Source organism: Cervus canadensis, chromosome 25 (assembly GCF_019320065.1).
Source record: "Cervus canadensis isolate Bull #8, Minnesota chromosome 25, ASM1932006v1, whole genome shotgun sequence".
Lineage (NCBI taxonomy): Eukaryota > Metazoa > Chordata > Mammalia > Artiodactyla > Cervidae > Cervus > Cervus canadensis.
In genome coordinates this window covers 24,109,955-24,129,112 of record NC_057410.1, presented here as the reverse complement: position 1 = coordinate 24,129,112, position 19,158 = coordinate 24,109,955, and the positions used below count along the sequence as shown (strand labels likewise).

At 43.7% G+C, this 19,158-nt stretch overlaps 1 protein-coding gene across 3 annotated transcripts; it reads left to right on the top strand.

The window, feature by feature from the left end:
• The first annotated feature begins 7,457 nt into the window (after positions 1-7,457).
• ZNF641 (zinc finger protein 641) lies at positions 7,458-18,310 on the top strand. 3 transcript variants are annotated; one of them, XM_043447125.1, is made up of 6 exons: positions 7,458-7,588; positions 10,271-10,479; positions 11,101-11,192; positions 12,868-12,997; positions 13,622-13,735; positions 14,568-18,310. In XM_043447125.1, exons 2-6 carry the CDS (start codon positions 10,296-10,298, stop codon positions 15,320-15,322), a joined length of 1,275 nt encoding a protein of 424 aa, XP_043303060.1. In that variant the 5' UTR covers positions 7,458-7,588; positions 10,271-10,295; the 3' UTR covers positions 15,323-18,310. The 3 variants fall into 3 exon arrangements, with proteins under 3 accessions (XP_043303060.1, XP_043303061.1, XP_043303062.1); XM_043447126.1 differs by lacking the exon at positions 13,622-13,735; XM_043447127.1 differs by lacking the exon at positions 10,271-10,479 and having other exon boundaries at positions 7,470-7,588.
• The last annotated feature ends 848 nt before the right edge of the window (positions 18,311-19,158 follow it).

The window sequence follows — 19,158 nt, the reverse complement described above, 5'->3', positions numbered from 1 at the left end:
ACTTATATATGGAATCTTAAAAACAAGACAAATAAATGCATATAACAAAACAGAAACATATTCAGATACAGAGAACAAACTATGTTTACCAGTGGTGAGAGCAGTGAGCAGAGAGACATGATAGGGAATGGGATTAAGAGGTATGAACTAGTAGGTATAAAATAAATAAGCAATATGGACACAGTACAGCACAGGGAATATAACCAATATATTATAATTACTTTAAATCAGGTATAATCTATAAAAATATTCAATAATTGTTGTATACCTGAAACTAATATAATATTATAAATCAACTAGTCTTCAATGAAAAAAGCAACAAATAACTAAGATACCGTACTGTGTCAATGAGTAATCTGTTTAGAATTAAGTTTTTGTACTATAAAATAATGACAATTTGAGATTACACCACTTTGAAGTTGTCTGAGTATAACGTGATATTTCACAGTGCTGGAATTCCCTGGCAGTCCAGCAGTTAGGACTCCACAAGCATTTCCTACAGTTCCAGCTTACTGTTACCTGTCCCTGGGTAAAATTCCTGTGTGACAGCCTTTTCTGGTTTATAGCTGTGAGTAACAGAGCGTTCTGCCTTTCACCTGTCTGTCTCTGAGTTGTGTCCTACCACCAAAAACTCCTTAAATCTTATAAAAGCATCTCGTCTTACCCTGGTTGCAGCACCAGCTGTCACTGATGGCCGCTGGCACTTGGTTCACTGTTTGCACTGACTACACGTTATTTCTGCCAAGTAACATCAGTTGCCAGCATCTTGCTTTTGAATTGTGTTTTTAAAGTTTTACACCATGTGCCTATATTATTACTTAATTTAGTCCTCATAACCGCTTTTAAGAAGAGGAATGAGTGACATTATACCAAGTTGACTGATCTGTCACCTAGAGGCAAAGCCAAAACTAGAAACAAATCTTTTGGTTCCTAGTTTAGTGCTATTTCTAGCACAACTCTGTGCCCACTATTCAATTTAGCACTGTCTTTCAAATTAAAATTTTCCCATGTAAAGAGTACACAAGAGGGACTTAACTGGCTTTCCAGTGGTTAAAACTATGTCTTTCAATGCAGGGGGTGTGGATTCCATCCCTGGTTGGGAAGCTAAGATCCCACAAGCCTCATGGCCAAAAAAACAAAACATAAAACAAAAGCACTATTGCAACAAATTCAATAAAGACTTTAAGAAATGATGTTATGTCGCTAAGTCATGTCTGACTCTGCAACCCCATGGACTGCAGCACAGCAGACTTTAAAAATGGTCCACATCAAAAAACTTAAAAAATAAAATAAAATCAACAACAAAAAAGAGTACACAAGAAACTGTTACCTCCTTATAAGGCTACTCCTTCCCTCCCCTCAATATCAAGGAAAGTAAGATTTAAGGTTAAGCTGCAGAATCCCTTAATCCTTCACACCACCACCACTATTGCCAAGCATGATTTAAGGGACCTTGGAGCTCTGGCACTTCTGGAAAGACAGCCCCTCTGGCCTTAACTCTGTTCAAAACATGATTGAAAGAGGATGTACAAGTGCAGCACACTTCTAGTGAGACTTTCATTCTATCACAGACACCTCATCTACTCATCCCAAGCCAACCCTTAAACCTCACCTCACCACTGACAAGATGACTATCCTAAGAACTGACTATACACCTCCCCCTGAGAGTACTAATTCTATCATGTCCTATATCTCTGCTTACAACACTAGCCACAAGAATACTTGGCCTCCAGATCATCCCTCACCATAGGGATTCTTACCCTATTACTGTCTTCTACATTGTCCAATTTGAATCAGACTCTAACCCCCAAAACAACTTTTAACTTCTTCCACTGTGATCTCTGGAATTCAGGATCCATCATCAATAAAATCCCATTGCTGTAGATTGAATGCTTGTGCCCTCCCAAAATTCACATATTGGAACCTAATCCCCAGTGTGATGGTATCTGGATGTGCGGCCTTCAAGGAAGTGATTAGGTCTTTTGGGCAGACCCCTCATAAATAGGATTAATGCCTTTATAAAAGAGGCCTCAGAGAGCTTCCTTGCCCCTTCTGTCATGTGAAGACAGAGCAAGAAGACACCAGAAGCAGTTTTTCACCAGAATCTGTCAGTGTCTCAGTCTTAGGCTTCTCACCCTCCAGAATTGTGAAAAATAAGTGTTCACTGTTTATAAGCCACCCAGTCTATGGTATCTTGTTACCACAGCCTGAACAGACTAAGACACTCCTATATCCTTCAACCTCTTTGACAGACGTTTCTTTCACCTCTTTTATCTAACTGAAACTTGGCTACCTCTTCAGGAAAAAGCATGCTTCTTTTGCAGTCCTCTCAAGGGGACTTTTCTCCAACAATATACAGACCAATGCTTCGCAAATGGTAAATTGCAACATATTTCTGGTGGCTCAGAGGTTAAAGCGTCTGCCCACAACGTGGGAGACCTGGGTTCGGTCCCTGGGTAGGGAAGATCCCCTGGAGAAGGAAATGACAACCCACTCCAGTATTCTTGCCTGGAGAATCGCATGGATGGAGGAGCCTGGTAGGCTACAGTCCACGGGGTCGCAAAGATTTGGACCCGACAGCGACTTCACTTTCACTTTTCACTTTCATGGTTTATGAAATCAATTTAATGGGTAGTAAATAAAAAAACTTTAAAAATAAATAGAAAAATATCAACATATACTGCATGTAGTTAAGGTATTGTTCCATGAAAGTAAGCTATTTTTTCAAGTATATAAATGATGACTTTCAAATATATTTTTTTCCAATACAATATATGAAATTTGAAAGCCACTGCTTTACTCCTTATAGGGTTAGAAGTAGAATAAATATGCTCTTTGCTCTTCATTACTGTCTCAAGTACCACTTCCCTCCTTTCTCCCTAAGTAATGTCCTGCTCCTTTGAGACATCAGGCCATTCCACACGTTACCCTTCCTTGTTATTATCACCTACCATAGTCCTGGTCATTCTCCTTCTTTCATTAAAGACTCCCTCAACTAGCTTGCTATCTTACTCTATGTAACCTCATCATCATTCATGGTAGTATCCATGTGGATGACCCATCTTATACCCTGAGTTCAACTGTGCAAGCATGATCATTAAAATACTGAAACATTTTCATTGCCACTAGTGCCTCCAGGACCCTGGACAGAACTATAAGCTACTTCATTTTAATGAACCCATGCCCACACTAGTACTGGTAGTTAAATATTTTGATTACTATCCCCGCTAATACCCAGCTTCTCCATTCCTTGACTTTCTCTTACCTTAAATAATCTTGTCCACAACCTCATTCACTTTTACAGTCATACCCTATATCTAGTTATTACCAATAACTGTAGCCCCTATCCCAAGCTCCAGTTAAAGCTCCCACTCTGCCACCTACACCTTCAGTTCCAATCAATTTGTCCACCTCACTGAGACTCAGGAATAAATTTATTTTTCATCCAATCTTTGCTCTGTCCCACCCTACTAAAGTCCTCTTTTCACCAATTATACAGCTCCATACCTAGGTCTTATCATTTACTGAATTATTCCTATGTGTTAAATTACCTATTTTGTTGACAGAAAAAAAAAAAACCACAAGGTGGGAGTTGTGTATTAAGTTTTATTTGGAGCAAAATGAGGACTATAGCCTGGGAGACACCCTTTCAGATAGCTCTGAGGAACTGCTTTAAAGAGGTGGGGGGAGGTCAGTATATACGTGATTTTGCTGAAGGGGGATACATGTATCCAGCATATACTTTGGCAGGTTACTGCTAAGTCACAGAAGGCTGCTGATAGTCACAAGGAGAAAATGTCTTCATTAATGATATTAGTGCTTACCCAGATATGAGAAGATGCAAGAAACTAGGCTCATAAAACCTTCTTCTGAAAATATCTAACTATCTGAAAGCCTGTTCTGCCAGTTTTTCCCAGAGCACAGAGTGCCTCATCCTTGATCTCTACCCTGAAGTCTTTTTAAGATGTGTTGAAGGTCAGTGACAACAGCAGCTAGTGACCTAATCCTTGTAGAGGCAAATGGTGAGTGACAATTTTTAGGTGGCAATTTACATTATTTCATTTATTCTTCAGAACAACCCTACAGAGTAGGTATAATGACATTCATTTTATTGATTAGAAAATAGATATATCTATATAAATCTGCCCAGAATTGTAGAAATAAAAAGTGAGGTTCTGCAATTTTAAATATCTGAACTGCTACTTCCTTAAACGTAAACTAGGGATTATTGTTGTTGTTGCTCAGTTGTATCTCTTTGTGAAGACTAGGGATAAAGATGATTAGTCTATCTCCCTGAGTTATGAAGATCACATGTATACAGAAGCACTTTGTAAATTTTAAAGTGCTCTACAAGTACCAGTTTTAATTAACTACTGACTAAGGGTCTCTTACCTTTCTTTCCACAGGAGTCCTACTACAGTTTCCTCGACCTTCCTCTTTCTTTTATAGACACAGACATAGAGGAAGCAAATAACTGCACTGCCCTGTTAGTGAAAACTCATCTCCAACATCAAGCTTCAAAAACTTTGAGTGGAAGAAAAGCAGTGTTATAAATGGTGATTGGGCTCTAATTAGCAATTGGAGGTATGTTTATTACAGTGGAACAGGTTTTTATAAGCCAAGCTGATAATTTATTACAATCAACTGACTAATAAACTCATAACATGATCATAAACTGGTGAACACCTACATTATACATTTTTTATTCAAACCATGGCAGAACAAGAGTTCAGAAATGAAGGAGCCAAGGATGACAGACAAGAGACTGAGCCTCTTAAGGTCTTTTGAAGTCCTCACAGAGAACTCGGAACCTTAAATGACTGTGACTTCCCTGAGCCCCAGGAAGAATACTGCTGTGTCCTGAGGAACTCTGTACTATACACACTAGAATCCAGCTTTGGGTCCAACTCATCCCATTCTATTGTTCTGAACTCTATCAACAGGGCAGTCCTTGATAAAAGAGTCTTAGAATGATATAATTAGACCCATCAGGTATATCTCTTGCTTATAACACTAAATATAGTGACTCTCTATAACTTGATATGGCAAGTTAGAAATCCTTGACCCACTATTCTAATTTTTCTATCATTTTCCTCATTTCATTTCTTCTCTAAATAGGCACATCTGCATATGTTCTTCACCCCACAGTATGTATGTTTCTGCCTTCTGATTCTACCCAAGATGCTGTTCCTACATCTTGCCTTCGAAGCTGTTCCAGTCTTGATCTAAGACCAGAAAGTCTTAAAAAGATGGAATCTTCTGCCTGCTACTCCCTGGATGTTTAGTTATTCCACCTTACATAGGAATTTGGATTCACCCATGTATCTGTGAAAGGTAAAGTAACACTCTGGTGACAGGTGCACCAGATTATAAATCGAGGCCAGAGTTCAATTCCTAATTTTGCCTTTTGGCTCACTGAATGCTCTTAAACCCTTGCTGAGATTATATCTGCACCTCACAGTTTGCTGACTGATATCTAAAGAGATGGCACATTAAAGCTAATAATAAAGACATTTTCTATTTTTCCCTGTGATGTTAAAAAACAAATTTCTGGCATAAAGTAGATGTCTATTAAATATTAATGTCCCATTATTGTGTCATCGGGCCAAAGATGACTATTTTGCCTCCTTTTTCTTTGTTTTTATATAATCTGCCACCACTCCCCAAATATCTCCTTCAGGTAAAGTCAGGTTTAGGTGGTTGATTAATTATTTGTGTGACAGAAGCAATGCTAACCGTTCATCGAACCCCACTGCCTTCTCTACTGGGTACACACACTTCACAGTCACCCCCTGTGGTTAGGTGCAGCCATGTAATCATGTACCTGAACCCTGGCTAAGGAAATGGGGTACAAATGATGTATAGCACTTCCAGGGCTGGGCCCTGATACCTCCACCAAGTCAACCCACAGATTGAATGATTCCAAGACAACAGGGGATGGTGGAGCCACAAAATGGAAGAAACCTGGTCGTTCCATAATTGCAAGGAGCACATAACCCATTCACTGGCCCCAACAAGCCTGCTACACACTGACTTATATGAAACATAAGCTCTTATTATGTTAAATCACTGAGATACTGGTATTGTTAAATACCCAGATTAACATACCTTGTATTTCTCACCTGTGGAAATATAAATGAAAAGAACCTCTGGATTTAGTTCCAGGAACTGAGATATAAATCCTGGCTCTACTACTTCCCCAAAATACCCTATGATCTGCTCTTGAATATGGTCTATATCCTTTTGCAACTGCATGTCTAGCACATTCATTAATTGAGCCCTCCCCACCCTTCTCTCCCTCAAGACTTCTGTCAGACCTTCTCTGACCTCCCACCCATGCACATTTACTTCTTTGCTCCTAGTGCAAAGTATACTCTTCCACTTCAGCATCTGTTATATTTTTTTGCAAATATTTGTTAACATGTGTTTCCACAGACTGAGTTTTTTAATCCACAGGCAGACAATTCCTTTGAGATCTTTGACTTCCAGGATTTAGTTACAGTACCTGGCACATAGCAAAAATAACTATATATTAAAGGAATGTCTGTCCCCTATGATCTTAAGTGAGTCACTTGTTAAGCCTATAAAATACAATCGTACAAAATTGTTCTGATGACGAAGAATGCGACTTGTAGATTATAAACAGATTCTAAGAGTAGTGTGTTTATTCTATTTTGTAGCCCCTTTCTCATCTTTTCCAGTCAAATCTATCTTACTGTTTCGAAGTAGCTTTGTCCAATAGAAATACGTAAGCCGCATATACAAACACCGCAGTAGCCATATTTAAAAAGCTAAAAGAAGTAGGTGAAGTGAAGTTAAACATTTTAGCTCAACATATTCAAAATATTGCTTATTAGCTATTGTACATTTCGCTAATTTTGTCTTCCGAATTATCTGCTGCGCACGTTACAACACACCTCTGTCTGGACTGTGGCTGGTGGTTCTCGCAAACTGGACAATGCAGCCGCAAGGCCTACTTCAGACACACGTCTCGGGTGAAGTCAACCTCGTTCAGAATTAGTGACCCCTCCTCAACGCTCTCTCAGCCCCTTATCATCACCGTCATTTTCTTGAAACCTAGAAGGTGAGCTCCTTGAAGAATTCAGACCGTTGTCTCTAGAAATCAGCCTCATAGCAATTGCCGGCGTATAACCAGCGGTTGTTATAATGTCAAGGTAACTAACAAGCCCAAGTGCAAAGGAGCCGGCGGGGGGCCGAGTGGCCGGGAGGTAAGATGACCAGTCTGGGAGAGGGCGGGGCTGAGCGACCACCGTCAGCCGGGATCCGCGCGCTCCGGCCAGCGGCGCCCCGGGGTGGCGGGCGCCGGAGTGCGGGGCTGGGCCGGCCCGGGGGCACCGGAGCCGCAGCCCGTCCCCCGCACCGGCCCCTCCCCTCCTAGCGCCGCCGCGGCCGCCGAGCCCCGGAAGCGGGCGGGGATTTCCTGTGCCCGCCCCACCCGCGCCCGCCGGGCCGCCGTCTCCGCCTGTCGCTGGCTCCGCGGACGCCGGCTCCGACGAAGCGAGCGCGGAGGGGAGGGGCAGGCGGCGCCCGGGAGGGAGACACCGGGCTGCAGGCCAAGCCGACCCGGGTGAGTTGGGGCCGGGCAGGCGGGAGTCACGGCTGGAGGGAGGGACACCTGGCTTCCCCGGGCGGCGAGGGGGCCGGTCACCCATGGGAGCGGGGAGGAGGGTCGGCGCGGCCTCTGGGTCCCTTGCCATTCCCAGGGTCGGCTGCGCTGACATTCTGTGCCCGCCCCTCTCCTGTCTCTTCGTCCCCAGCGTCGTCGCTGTCAGGCCCCGTGGGTTCCCGCCGCTGTCACCGCGCGCAGGTTTCCCCGTGGCTCCTTTTTCTTCACTTGCTCCTGTCCCAGTTCACGGGCAACCTGTTTTCTGACCTCACTTCCCCTGCTCCAGCTCTGCCTCGCTCTCGAGTTCTCTGAAACCTGACCCTCTCCCGGGCACGGAGACAAGGAGGGACGAAGCAACCCAACTCCGGAGTGGGCACCCGTCCCGCCCACACCCCGCCCGGGACCGGGGCCAGGCTTCTCTGACAGCAACTGTCCCTGTGCCCTTGGGCTACTACTCATTTCGGTAGAGTGGCCCTTTCTCTGTCCAACAGCACACGCTGCAGAAACCAACTTCTGCAGGTGCCATGCTCCCCTAAGATGTGAAGCAAAAGGGGAAATGAAACTTCTAGAACCCTGACTCCAGTAGGCCTGAGATACATCCTGGAACCAGGAAAATCCAGGTTAGGGCTGACACCTTAACTGCCTAGGTGCTGGCTCCGAGAGCATGCACATCTTAGTAAAGGCAGTCTGAGGATAAGTACCCACCCCTCCTTTGCTGAGATTTCTTCCACGGGTTTTCTGTCAGTGGTCTGGAGAGTCTCACATCTGGCCTGCGAAAGAGGCTTCCTATCAAGGGACTCTGCTGCTAGGGAGATGGAGAAATGGATCTCAGATAGGTGTCCAGATATTTACCTAGAGGTAAAGCCCTGAGGGAGGACTTTCCAACGAAGCTAGTGGATGAGGAAGACCTTTGGTGAAAAGGGGGAATCCATGCTTTACATATTAGAAGTGAAGAGAACACAGGAGCTGGAATTCATAGGAGAAATCTAAAATGGAACTCCCCCTTTATTGCTTTATTGGGAATTTTTCTTTCTCATGAGAAGTCTCTGAAAAGGAAACCTCCTAAGCTGGGAATCAGTCCAGAATGTTCCCAGGAGGCCCTGAGACATCTTTGGACATCTGAGATGAAAGGGGAATTTGTTCCCTTGCTGTTCATTGAGCTTACAGTTCTCATTTACCTCTGTTGTCAAAGACAGCTAGGCAAGAAAATAAACAACTTGACATTTGTCATTATCTGTTCCAGGCTTCTGGGTTCCTGCAAATGTCATTAGGTGAATGTGAGTGAGCCAGAACAGTTACCGAGGTTCTGACCTGTATTTGGAACACCTTCACTGGCTCTGATTGCTTGGGCATTGAATAAGAGTCACAAAAATATGATGTTGCCAAGCAAAAAGTGACTCTGCACAGTCTTATAGACTATTTCTCTGCTGTAAGGCAGGGAGACTGCTATCACAACACAACCTGTCATGCTCCAAAGAGGTCCAGAGCAAAGAGCCTTCAACTCTGCAGGCTTCAACACTGCAGGATTATTAAGAATTTTTAAATCTTACTTAAATCTATTCTCTTGCAATCAAAAGAGATCTACATAGAGAAAGAAAACGTCTCTCTTTTTATTCATTGGCAGCATCATTCATGAGCCTTCTTCCCAAGGCAAGAGAAGACTAGGTCCATTGTTTTGAACTTTTCCCTAATGGACATATTTCCCATCCCTTTCTTCACTTTTGTTTCTTGTGATGGAATACACTCTGGCTTCACCATACCCTTCTTTAAAATTGAATATGTTTTTTTTAATATGTTTTTATAATGAGATCTGACTGGTTCTATCATGTGTCTCAGGTTCTTTGCCATGTCTTAAATCACAGGGCTGTTATTCACCCCAGGGTCATGTTAGCAACACCTGTTTTCCCTTTTTCTACCTATACAAAATTCTTTATGTTCTTTTTCTTTTTCTTCTTCTTCTTCTTTAGACGTAGCTCCTCACTGCCAACAGTTTCTCTTATCTGTTAGGGTTGCTTTAGAATCTTACATCTGCTTTCCAAGTTATTGATCTGTCCACCATATTTACTACCAATTCTGATTTTCTACAACAGAATGATAGGTTGTAAGTCTCTTTGTTGAGGCACTTGTTCTAAGTAAGGCACCATTTGATTCAGCCTTATGAGAAATACACCCTTTGACTATGACTTCTACCTATAGTAATCATTTCATTCTAAACTAATGAGAATGGAGTTTGTGGCAGACAATCTTATGTGGGATTACCTCCATTTTTGTTGAATGCAAATCTATTTGCATTCCCTCCTGCATATTTCCAGATTGCTTATTTTCAGTGGTTGAGATTCCCAGATTAAGTATTTTCAGTGGTTGAAATTAATTGATAGCTTTTGAATTTCCAGGATTTTTTTTAATGAAGTTCTGCCAAACATGAGGTCCCCAAAATAACCATTAGTGACTTTACTATATAGCACTTGCTCATTTCTGGCTCAGGTTCAGTTGATTGGAACACATCAAACTTTTAAAGTTCATCTTCCATCAAGCTCTCCCTATCCAGTTTCATCTTTTATCCCTGGACTGTTCTCCATAACTCCCTTAGGACTATCACCCCTTTCCATTGACATGGGCATAACTGATATGAATTTGTTCCAGGTCACAATTTGGGTTTGCAGCAAAAATGCTTTCAGAACAGACAGCAGCCCTGGGGACAGGATGGGAGTCAATGAATGTCCAGCTGGATAGAGCAGAGCCCCAGGTGGAAAGGGGAAGCCAGGAAGAGGGGCCATGGAGAACAGCTCCAGGGCCATTGGAGCACCTGTGCTGTGACCCTGAAGAGGAGCCACAGTCCCTTCAGGAGAAGGGTGAGAGCCCATAGGGTGTGTGTGGGAAGCACAATGCAGAGAATAATCTTCTAATCTCTATTGAAAACGTAGAATTAAAAACTTCCAAATTGCCATGGACTGACTGAACAACACAGTTAGTACCAGGACCAGGCCACAGAAACAGAAAGAACTTACAGGCCCTAGTCAGAAAAATATAAGGAGCATCTGGATTCTGCAAACCATGTGACTGGGTTTCTCCCATTTCTTACATAATCACTTCCTCCACCTGTTACATGGTTAGTGGTAACAAATATGGGAGACAAAGGAAGTGACAGAAACACTGACTGCCACTGGAAAACACACCCAGTAAAATGCACTTTACAAGATGAAAATTACATTTGAATAATATAAATTCAAACCACAGCTAGTTTAGTAGAAATGAATGACATAAATGCTCTACTAAAAACCACTCGGTACCCTTTCAGAACATTTGAGGGAAGGTCTCTTCTACCACAATACATTTATGCATTTGAGTCTTACCAGTGGACATAGATATAGGGGAAAAAATATGACACTTAAGCCCCACTATAACAGGGCCCAGGTTCTAACTGGAAAAAGATGGGTGCTCCATCTCTAATGGTTCCTCTCTCCCCTCACCAGCTCAGTCCACTCCCTGGGTTCCTGCCATTCCCCAGGAAGAGAGCACTGGAGATTGGGAGATGGCAGCTGCACTTCTTGCGGCAGGATCACAGGTGGGCTATGTTCTTCTCTTGGCCTCTCTCAAGGTCTCGTCACTGCTGCCTTTCTGTAGCCTTTGTGTCATTCCATTGGGCTTCCCTGGGGGCTCAGACGGTAAAGAATCTTCCTGCAATGCAGGAGACCTGAGTTTGATCCCTGGGTTGGGAAGATCCCGTGGAGCAGGGAACGGCTACCCACTCCAGTATTCTGGCCTCGAAGATTCCATGGACAGAGGAGCCTGGCAGGCTACAGTCCATGGGGTTGTAAAGAGTCAGACACAACTGAGTAACTTTTACTTCACTTCACTTAATTGATTTGTCATTTCACTTGATCACTATTGTTATTTAGTCTGATATCTGCACAGAGTCTATCCCTTTCTGAGGGACTCATACCCTTTTGAAAAATGAATGGAGGCATGATGAGAAGAAGAAAATTCCTACAGATTGAGTTTGTTTTGTTTTTGATAGCTGTGCTAGCCACAGGGAGAATTTAAGAAAAATTCATTAATGTTCATTAAGAAATAAATCATGGGCTTTCCTGGTTGTCCAGTGCTTAAGAATCTACCTGCCAATGAAGGGGACACAGACCCAATCCCTGGTCTGGGAAGATGCCACATGCCATGGGGCAACAAAGCCCAAGCTCCACAACTACTGAAGCCCATGCACCCTAGAGCCTGAGCTCAACAACAAGAGAAGCTACTGCAATGATGAGCCCATTCACCACAACTGGAGAGTAGCCCCCTGCTCACCACAACTAGAGAAAGCCCATGCACAGCACCAAAGACGCAGCATAGCCAAAAATAAATTATTTTAAATTTAAAAAAAGAAATCTGGAAAGATTAGGAAAAGAGGACCTGAAGGAAGCTTGGAAGAACATAAAGTAGACTGAATTAGGTGGATGATGGAGCATTTATGGACATGAATAGAAGACAGAAAGGTATGAAGAGGGGCAGCACCAGAGAAAGAAGACAAGTTTAGATTCAGAAGGCAAGGGGGGAGCCACGGGAAGTTAGTAATAATAGTAGCCATAGTATCCGTACTCCAGAGTGCTGACCATGCTTGCTGTTCTCTGAATGCTTTATGTACATTAACTCGTTTAACCCTGAGAGAAACGCAGTTAACCCCAGACAAGAAAATTGGACAGGAAGAGATTAAGGCACTTGTGTATGGTCATACTGCTAATGTTAAGTGACAGAGCTAGGAGTCATTTGGCTCCAGAATCTGGGCTCCTAACTGCCAGACTATGCTGCCTTAAAAGATAAGGATATGGCATAATAGGGGGAGGAGGCCAGAAAGAACAGTTTATCCGTATTGTTTCATGCAGATAGGAAAGGAAAGGTCAAGAAGACAAAGGAGACACTTGTACACAATTTCTGCAGTGAAGAAAGGCAGATGAGAAGAGACTGGGCAGACACGTGTAACTACACAGAGGGACCAATGAGTGCCTCCAACTGCTCATGGTCCCAACTTGGGAATCTCCTCTACAGACATTATTGCTCACACCCTGACCATTACTTTTACCCCTTTCCTCTTCACCAAAATCATGTTCCCTGCCCAGGAACCTCTGGGCAGTTCTTTTTCTAGACCCTCTCTTGCCACCTCTCCTCTACCACCACCTCAGCCTTTTATACTGAGACCCCGTTTTCCTTAAAGAACAGCTGCTGACAGATGATGCTGCATTTTGTTTCAGGGCCTGGTAACCATCAAGGATGTATCACTGTGCTTCTCTCAGGAGGAGTGGCGGAGCCTGGACCCTTCTCAAACAGACTTCTATGGAGAATATGTCATGCAGGAAAACTGTGGGATAGTGGTGTCTCTGAGTAAGCACGACCTTCCCCAGCCACTCAGTGACTGTACTCTGTGAGAGTGGAGCCATCTGCTCTGGGACTGTTGCATAGTGTCCATTTGGGGTTCTTTTCTTGGCAGGGAATCTGTCTAGGTTTCCACTTGGGAAAGAGCACTAGGGTTAAGCCAAAGAGAATAGAAGTGTCACTTTTTAAAAAACAACAACAAAGTGCTGTGAATTATTAGAGAACTGTAGGCAATTCTTGGTTGGGAATTGGGAGGTCCTTTCAGAGAGAAGGACACCTAAGGAGTGGAACTGAGTCCTTGGAAACTCAGAAACCATCTAGGGAAAGATGAGAGTGGGGGTGGGGTGAGACAGCTGTAGTAGGGCTAATTAAGTGAAGTTATGACCAGAAAGAACAGTTGAGCTGAAAGTATTTGAAATTCACACAAAAGAGAACACCTGTTGGAAAGAGAATATGATTTTCTGAAAGAAGAGGGGACTTCACAGAAATGGGAGTGGGGAGAGGGAAAGGCTTGTTGTATCTGGCCTTCTTCATCTATAGAGTTCCAAGGAATAATTTAGGAAACAGCTTTTTTCAGAAATGAAAATTACAGTTGAACAAACTGACATCCCTGTTTTCTTTTCCCATGGTCAGGATTTCCAATTCCCAAACTGGATATGCTTTCTCAACTAGAAGGAGGGGAAGAACAATGGGTCCCCGAACCCCCAGACTTAGAAGAGAGGGACATTCTAAAGGTCACATACACAGGTAATGATGTATGATAGACTCAGCCACGACCTTCACCCCTTTTGGAGGTCATCATTACATGTCCCTCCAACCCCTCCTCTGCCTCAGACAGTTATAGCATTGAATGGTTCAGAGATCTTTTTCTTCAAAGGCAAGACAGTGTAACATAATAATTTAGAGGGTAGGCTCTAGAGCCAAACTTTGTGGATCTGAATCTAGGACCATACCTGTGGAACCTTAGAAAAGTAATTAACTTCTCTTTGGGTTCCTCATCTATAAATTATTATGAGATTTAAATATGTTACCATAGTCGAACAGTACCAGGCACATAGTAAGCACTCAATAAATGTTAGTCGTCATTGTTCAACCTGCCACCCATTGTGGAAATGCCTTCCACAATGTCTCCAGTGTTGCTGACAAGGTGTCACCTGGCCAGTGATTTCAGACCATTCCTCACCTCTCTTCATGGTGATGGTGATTAATAGTTTTCTTTAAGTGCTAAATAAATCATAGTAATAAATAGACAGCAACAATAGCATAGACTATTTAATAGAAGGTACTATCCCATCTGTCTTATAACATCTACCTTATAATTATTCCCATTTTACAGAAGAAGAAATGAAGGCTTACAGAAGTGTGGGAAAACTGAGATTTTGTGGGTATCTGTCTCCTAAGTCTAAGCTTTAACCGCTGTACCTCTTATACTGTCCTGTACAACATTAAAATCTGTCTCTCAGCCTTGTGGGGTGAGGTTTAGATCCTAATAGGCATCATACAGCCTCATTTGTGACTCAGTCCTGGGCTGCTCCCTTGTGACTCACCTCTTGGGGTCTGTATTTTCCTTTTTCCACAGGAGATGGAAGTGAGCACGAGGGGGATACCCCTGAACTAGAAGCAGAGCCTCCCAGAATGTTATCTAGTGTGTCTGAAGATACTGTTCTCTGGAACCCAGAGCAGGATGTGAACTGGGATTCCATGCCCAGAAGCTCCAGAGGCATGCTCCTGGGCCCACCTTTTCTTCAGGAAGATAGCTTCTCAAACCTTCTGTGTAGCACAGAAATGGATTCCCTGTTAAGACCACACACGTGCCCGCAGTGTGGTAAACAGTTTGTGTGGGGCTCCCACCTGGCCAGGCACCAGCAGACACACACCGGGGAGAGGCCCTACAGCTGCCTCAAGTGTGAGAAGAGCTTTGGGAGAAGACATCACCTGATCCGACACCAGAAAACCCACCTACATGACAAGCCCAGCAGGTGCCCTGAGTGTGGCAAGAATTTCCGATGCAACTCCCATCTAGCCAGCCACCAGAGAGTGCACGCAGATGGCAAATCCTGCAAGGGCCAAGAGGCTGGAGAGAGCCCTGGGGCTAGGAAGCGGCAGCGCGCGCCACCCGTGCCCAAGTGCCACGTGTGCACCGAGTGTGGGAAGAGCTTTGGCCGGCGGCACCACCTGGTGAGACACTGGCTGACACACACCGGGGAGAAGCCCTTCCAGTGCCCGCGCTGTGAGAAGAGCTTCGGCCGTAAACACCACCTGGACAGGCACCTGCTGACCCACCAGGGACAGAGTCCCCGGAGCAGCTGGGACAGAGGGACAGCTGTCTTTTGAAATCTATTTCTGCTGCAGCTGTAGTCACATCTGTCAGCCGGTGCTACCAGGGGTCTCTGCCAGAGCTGCCCCTCTCCTGCACCCCCGTGGTCAGAATCATGAGTCCTGGCCCCATCCCTAGAGAGATGCAGTTCCAGCATTAGCCAGAGCCTTTCTCCCCAGTTCTGTGAGATGCCACATAAAGTAGAGTTCTTTGGGCAAAACTTCTGGGAAACGCTGCTTACTGGGTGGGCTGATATTCAGCCTGATCCCATTTTCCAGGGTACAGTGGTACCAGCAGTTTGTGGCTAAGGCCCATTCTGATTGGTTGAAACCTGTGCCATACCGGTTGTTGAATATTTTGAGTATCACCCTTCTATAACATAACTATTCTCTCTATATATATAGAGAGAGAGAAAACACATACTAGCTTATTAAAGGCTCGAAAATTTATGCATTAGAGCAAATGGTTAAGCCTTTCTTACTGCAGTGTTTCCTAAATTTATTTGACCTCAGTATCCTGTCTCGCATCTCACAGAACTGGTGACTCCTTGAACCACACTGGTGAACACTGGGTTACAGAGGAATAAGTAAACAGGAGAGAGAGAGTGATCAGGCACCCAGAGCCCCCTTTTTTATCCAAATGAAAGCTGAGGGGCAGACCTCATTCCTGTGTGGGCCCATCACCCCTACTCCAATCATCTGAATATACATCCACACCTCTCACCCCACCTGCTGAAAAACAAACAGTAACCTTCTCACCCCCCACCCCGTTCCTGCTCCCTTCACCCTGCATATACATGTATCTAGCTGAGAGATCGCGCTGCAGTGTTAAGAGATGGACCTTATACCTCCAGGTAATCCAGGCCCACACAGAAGAAAAATACTTTATTCCCTTGAACAGACCCCTCTCCTCTTGACAGTGTCTATATGTGTCTGTGTGTCTGTGTGCAGGGTCTTTGAAGAGAGCATGCAAAGTACAAACTGTATAAGCTAGATTTTCTAGGGGCTGTATTCTGGGGATGAGGGTAGTGGGAATTGTATGGGGTTTTTGGTTTGTTTTGTTTCAAGGTTATAAGCAAGCTGAGAGATTCAGGGAGCCCTAGTAGAAAGGCTTAAGTTTTGGGGGTTGAGGTATACAGCCTTCCCCCGTATCACTGAGATCAAGACAACTTGGATATGTAAGTCTAGGTCTGAATCTCTGGGCCACAGATTGTTTTTGCCTAAGTGGAGAGAGAGACATCCTCTGTGAGGTGAGCTATGTCTTATTAATTTCAAGTCAGGTGCATATAGCAGCTTTGTGCTGAGTGGGTTTTTGGGTCTTGTTTTAAGTACTGAGAAGTTAACGGCAGGAGTCACAGTACTTGCAGGTTGTTGTCATCACTTTTGTCTGACCTTGATTGCCTCATCAAGGGGCAGAGTCATTCTTGTGGATCTCATTCCCCTAAATAGAACTTTAGGGAAAATGGCTGTGACTTAACTATTCGGCTGATGCAGGGTAATGAGCTTTCTGGTTGGTTCTCCTCCCAGTTCTGGGAAAATGTCTGCACTGACTCTTAACATGCATAAGTATTCTAGCATCAGTTAATGCATTGGTCATTGTTTCTCTTTATTGATGATGTGTTAATACCAGTCTTATAATTTAAAAATTACTTTGTATGTAAGAGCAGCTTGTGGGTAGGGAGGGAGAAAAGCAAAGAAGATGGAAGTGGGATATTTTCTCTTTAATGCTTAGATTCTGGTTTTTCCTTAACACACTTCTTTCTCAACCACAGTTGGTGGAATTAACCAGAAAGACAAGAGGAAGTGAGCTGCAACAATCTAGTTTAATGGCTTTTCCACTTGCTTAGGAAAAACTGAGTGAATCATAGCTCCTCAGAGTCCTGGGCCCAAATGGCGTCAATAATAGAGTCATTTTACTGACTGGGCTTCTTACAGTGGATATAACTTGAACAATCCAGCCCCTACCTCCCTTCTGCTCAGGGCAGCCTTCCCATTTTGCCTAGAATGCACTTCTCTTGCTTACGTTCCTATGAATAGAGCAAAATGGCCAGCCATTTGTAAGGCATCCTTGTCCCAGGTCCTCTGAGACAGGAGCATTTTAGGATCAGTATTGAGAGACACCCCAGGGCATAGAAAAATACTGGATTCCATTGGCAAAACTGAATGATGCCATTTCTTTTACCTTCTACTATGCCTCATACATTAACACAATCAGCTCTATGTGAGCATCGTCCAGAACCTGTTTTAGATCACAGACCCTTTTGAGAATCTGATTAAAAAAAACAGAAACTCACTTTTGAGAAGAAAAGACATTGGTAGTTCACTCACATTTAGCAGGGTCAGAGCCCATCCATGGAATCACTAAATGGCGGTCAAAGAGGAGGAGTTACCCTGATCCAATATGGTCATTATATATTTGTGTCAAGAATTACACGGCAAGGATCTCTAAACATTTTAAGGACTAAGATACCAGAGGCAGTAGGATATCAGGAGAGTGTTCAGTCTTTAATGATTTGAAAGGTATTGCTTACACTCTGTGCTTGCTTAAAAATTTATATGACTTGCTGACAAATCCAGTTTCTCACAAACCTTTTTTTTAAAGACTTGTATGAAGTGAGCCTCCATACCGTCAGATCACACCTCTTAAAAACCAGGCGTTAACCTCCAGTCTTTGATCTCTTGTAATTTTAAGGAGGGAAAATGAAGCCCCCAAAGTGTAGGTGCACTCAGCACCCAACTGAAAGGCATCGTGGAATCTAAGGGCATTTGGCAGAGGGGGCATCCCTTTAGGTCATTTCTACTGTACCACTGTCTTCTCTACCTCCGTCCAACACCACTTCCCTCGGACAAAGAATAAAGTAAGCGACAGCCATCAGCTGGGTAAAGAGATTTGAGTGATTTTTCCCTCAGGGAAAACTCCCATCTTCCTCCCAACTCCCTCTGCCACGTGTCTACCCTACCCCCTTTAAATAAAAAAATGTCTCCGTGTTCTCTCTGAACAAAATGTAAAATAGGGAAGTCTGTCTTTAGGAACCTGTCACCTTTTTTCCTCTGTGTGGTGCCTCTACCCTATTCAGAACCCAAGTATCCCTGCCTTTCCACCCCATTAGGGTATCTCTGCAAAGAATCCCTTACAGTGGAGACTACAGCCAAAGGGTTGACTTTCCCAGAGCTATCTACATTTTAAGCTGTAGCTCTGATAGTGGAAGGAGGGAAAGTTCCCTTGTTAAAATGTTATGCATTCAGGGAGCAAAGAGTTGATAACTTGGGATAAAATCCTCCCCTTTCCAGCACTCCTACAATCAAATCACTATTTCTTGTTTCCATCAAGGGCAAAGTGAGCCCTGACTCAGAACCAGAGGTTCCAGAGAACAAGTTCTTTCCAGCTCTGTTCAGTTGAGTGCTCTGGATGGGGGTAAATGGGGCTGGGCAACAACAAAAAGTGAAATCTATTCCCTTGGATCCCTTAGAGATTCTGAGATGGCAAAATGTATGGGTCTCAAGTGAATCTCTGGACAAGCAACATCAACATCACCTAGAAGAAGTTATCTTAGAAATGCAAATTTTCACCCTGGACAAACATTCAGAAACTGTGGGGATGGAATCCAGCAATTGGTCTTTAACCTGCCTTCCAGGGTATTTGATGTGGACCCAAGTGTGGGATGGAACAAATGGAACCAATGGCTAGGAGATCCAGATTCCATTTTAACCAGTGGTTCCTCACCCTCTTCAAATAGGGAGAGATGGAATCTTGACACCCATGTTCTCAGATTTATTTTCTGCAAAATCCTAGGATAGATGCTCCTCAGTTCAATTCCTCTTGAGTCCCAAGGTATTTCACCATCCTTAAGTCA

Bases quoted from the DNA above. Each gene is read 5' to 3' on its own strand.
- ZNF641 (XM_043447125.1), top strand. From the start codon at position 10,296: ATGCTTTCAGAACAGACAGCAGCCCTGGGGACAGGATGGGAGTCAATG. The intron at 12,998-13,621 runs GTAAGCACGACC...TCCCATGGTCAG, and splicing joins TGGGATAGTGGTGTCTCTGA to GATTTCCAATTCCCAAACTG. The intron at 13,736-14,567 runs GTAATGATGTAT...CTTTTTCCACAG, and splicing joins TCTAAAGGTCACATACACAG to GAGATGGAAGTGAGCACGAG.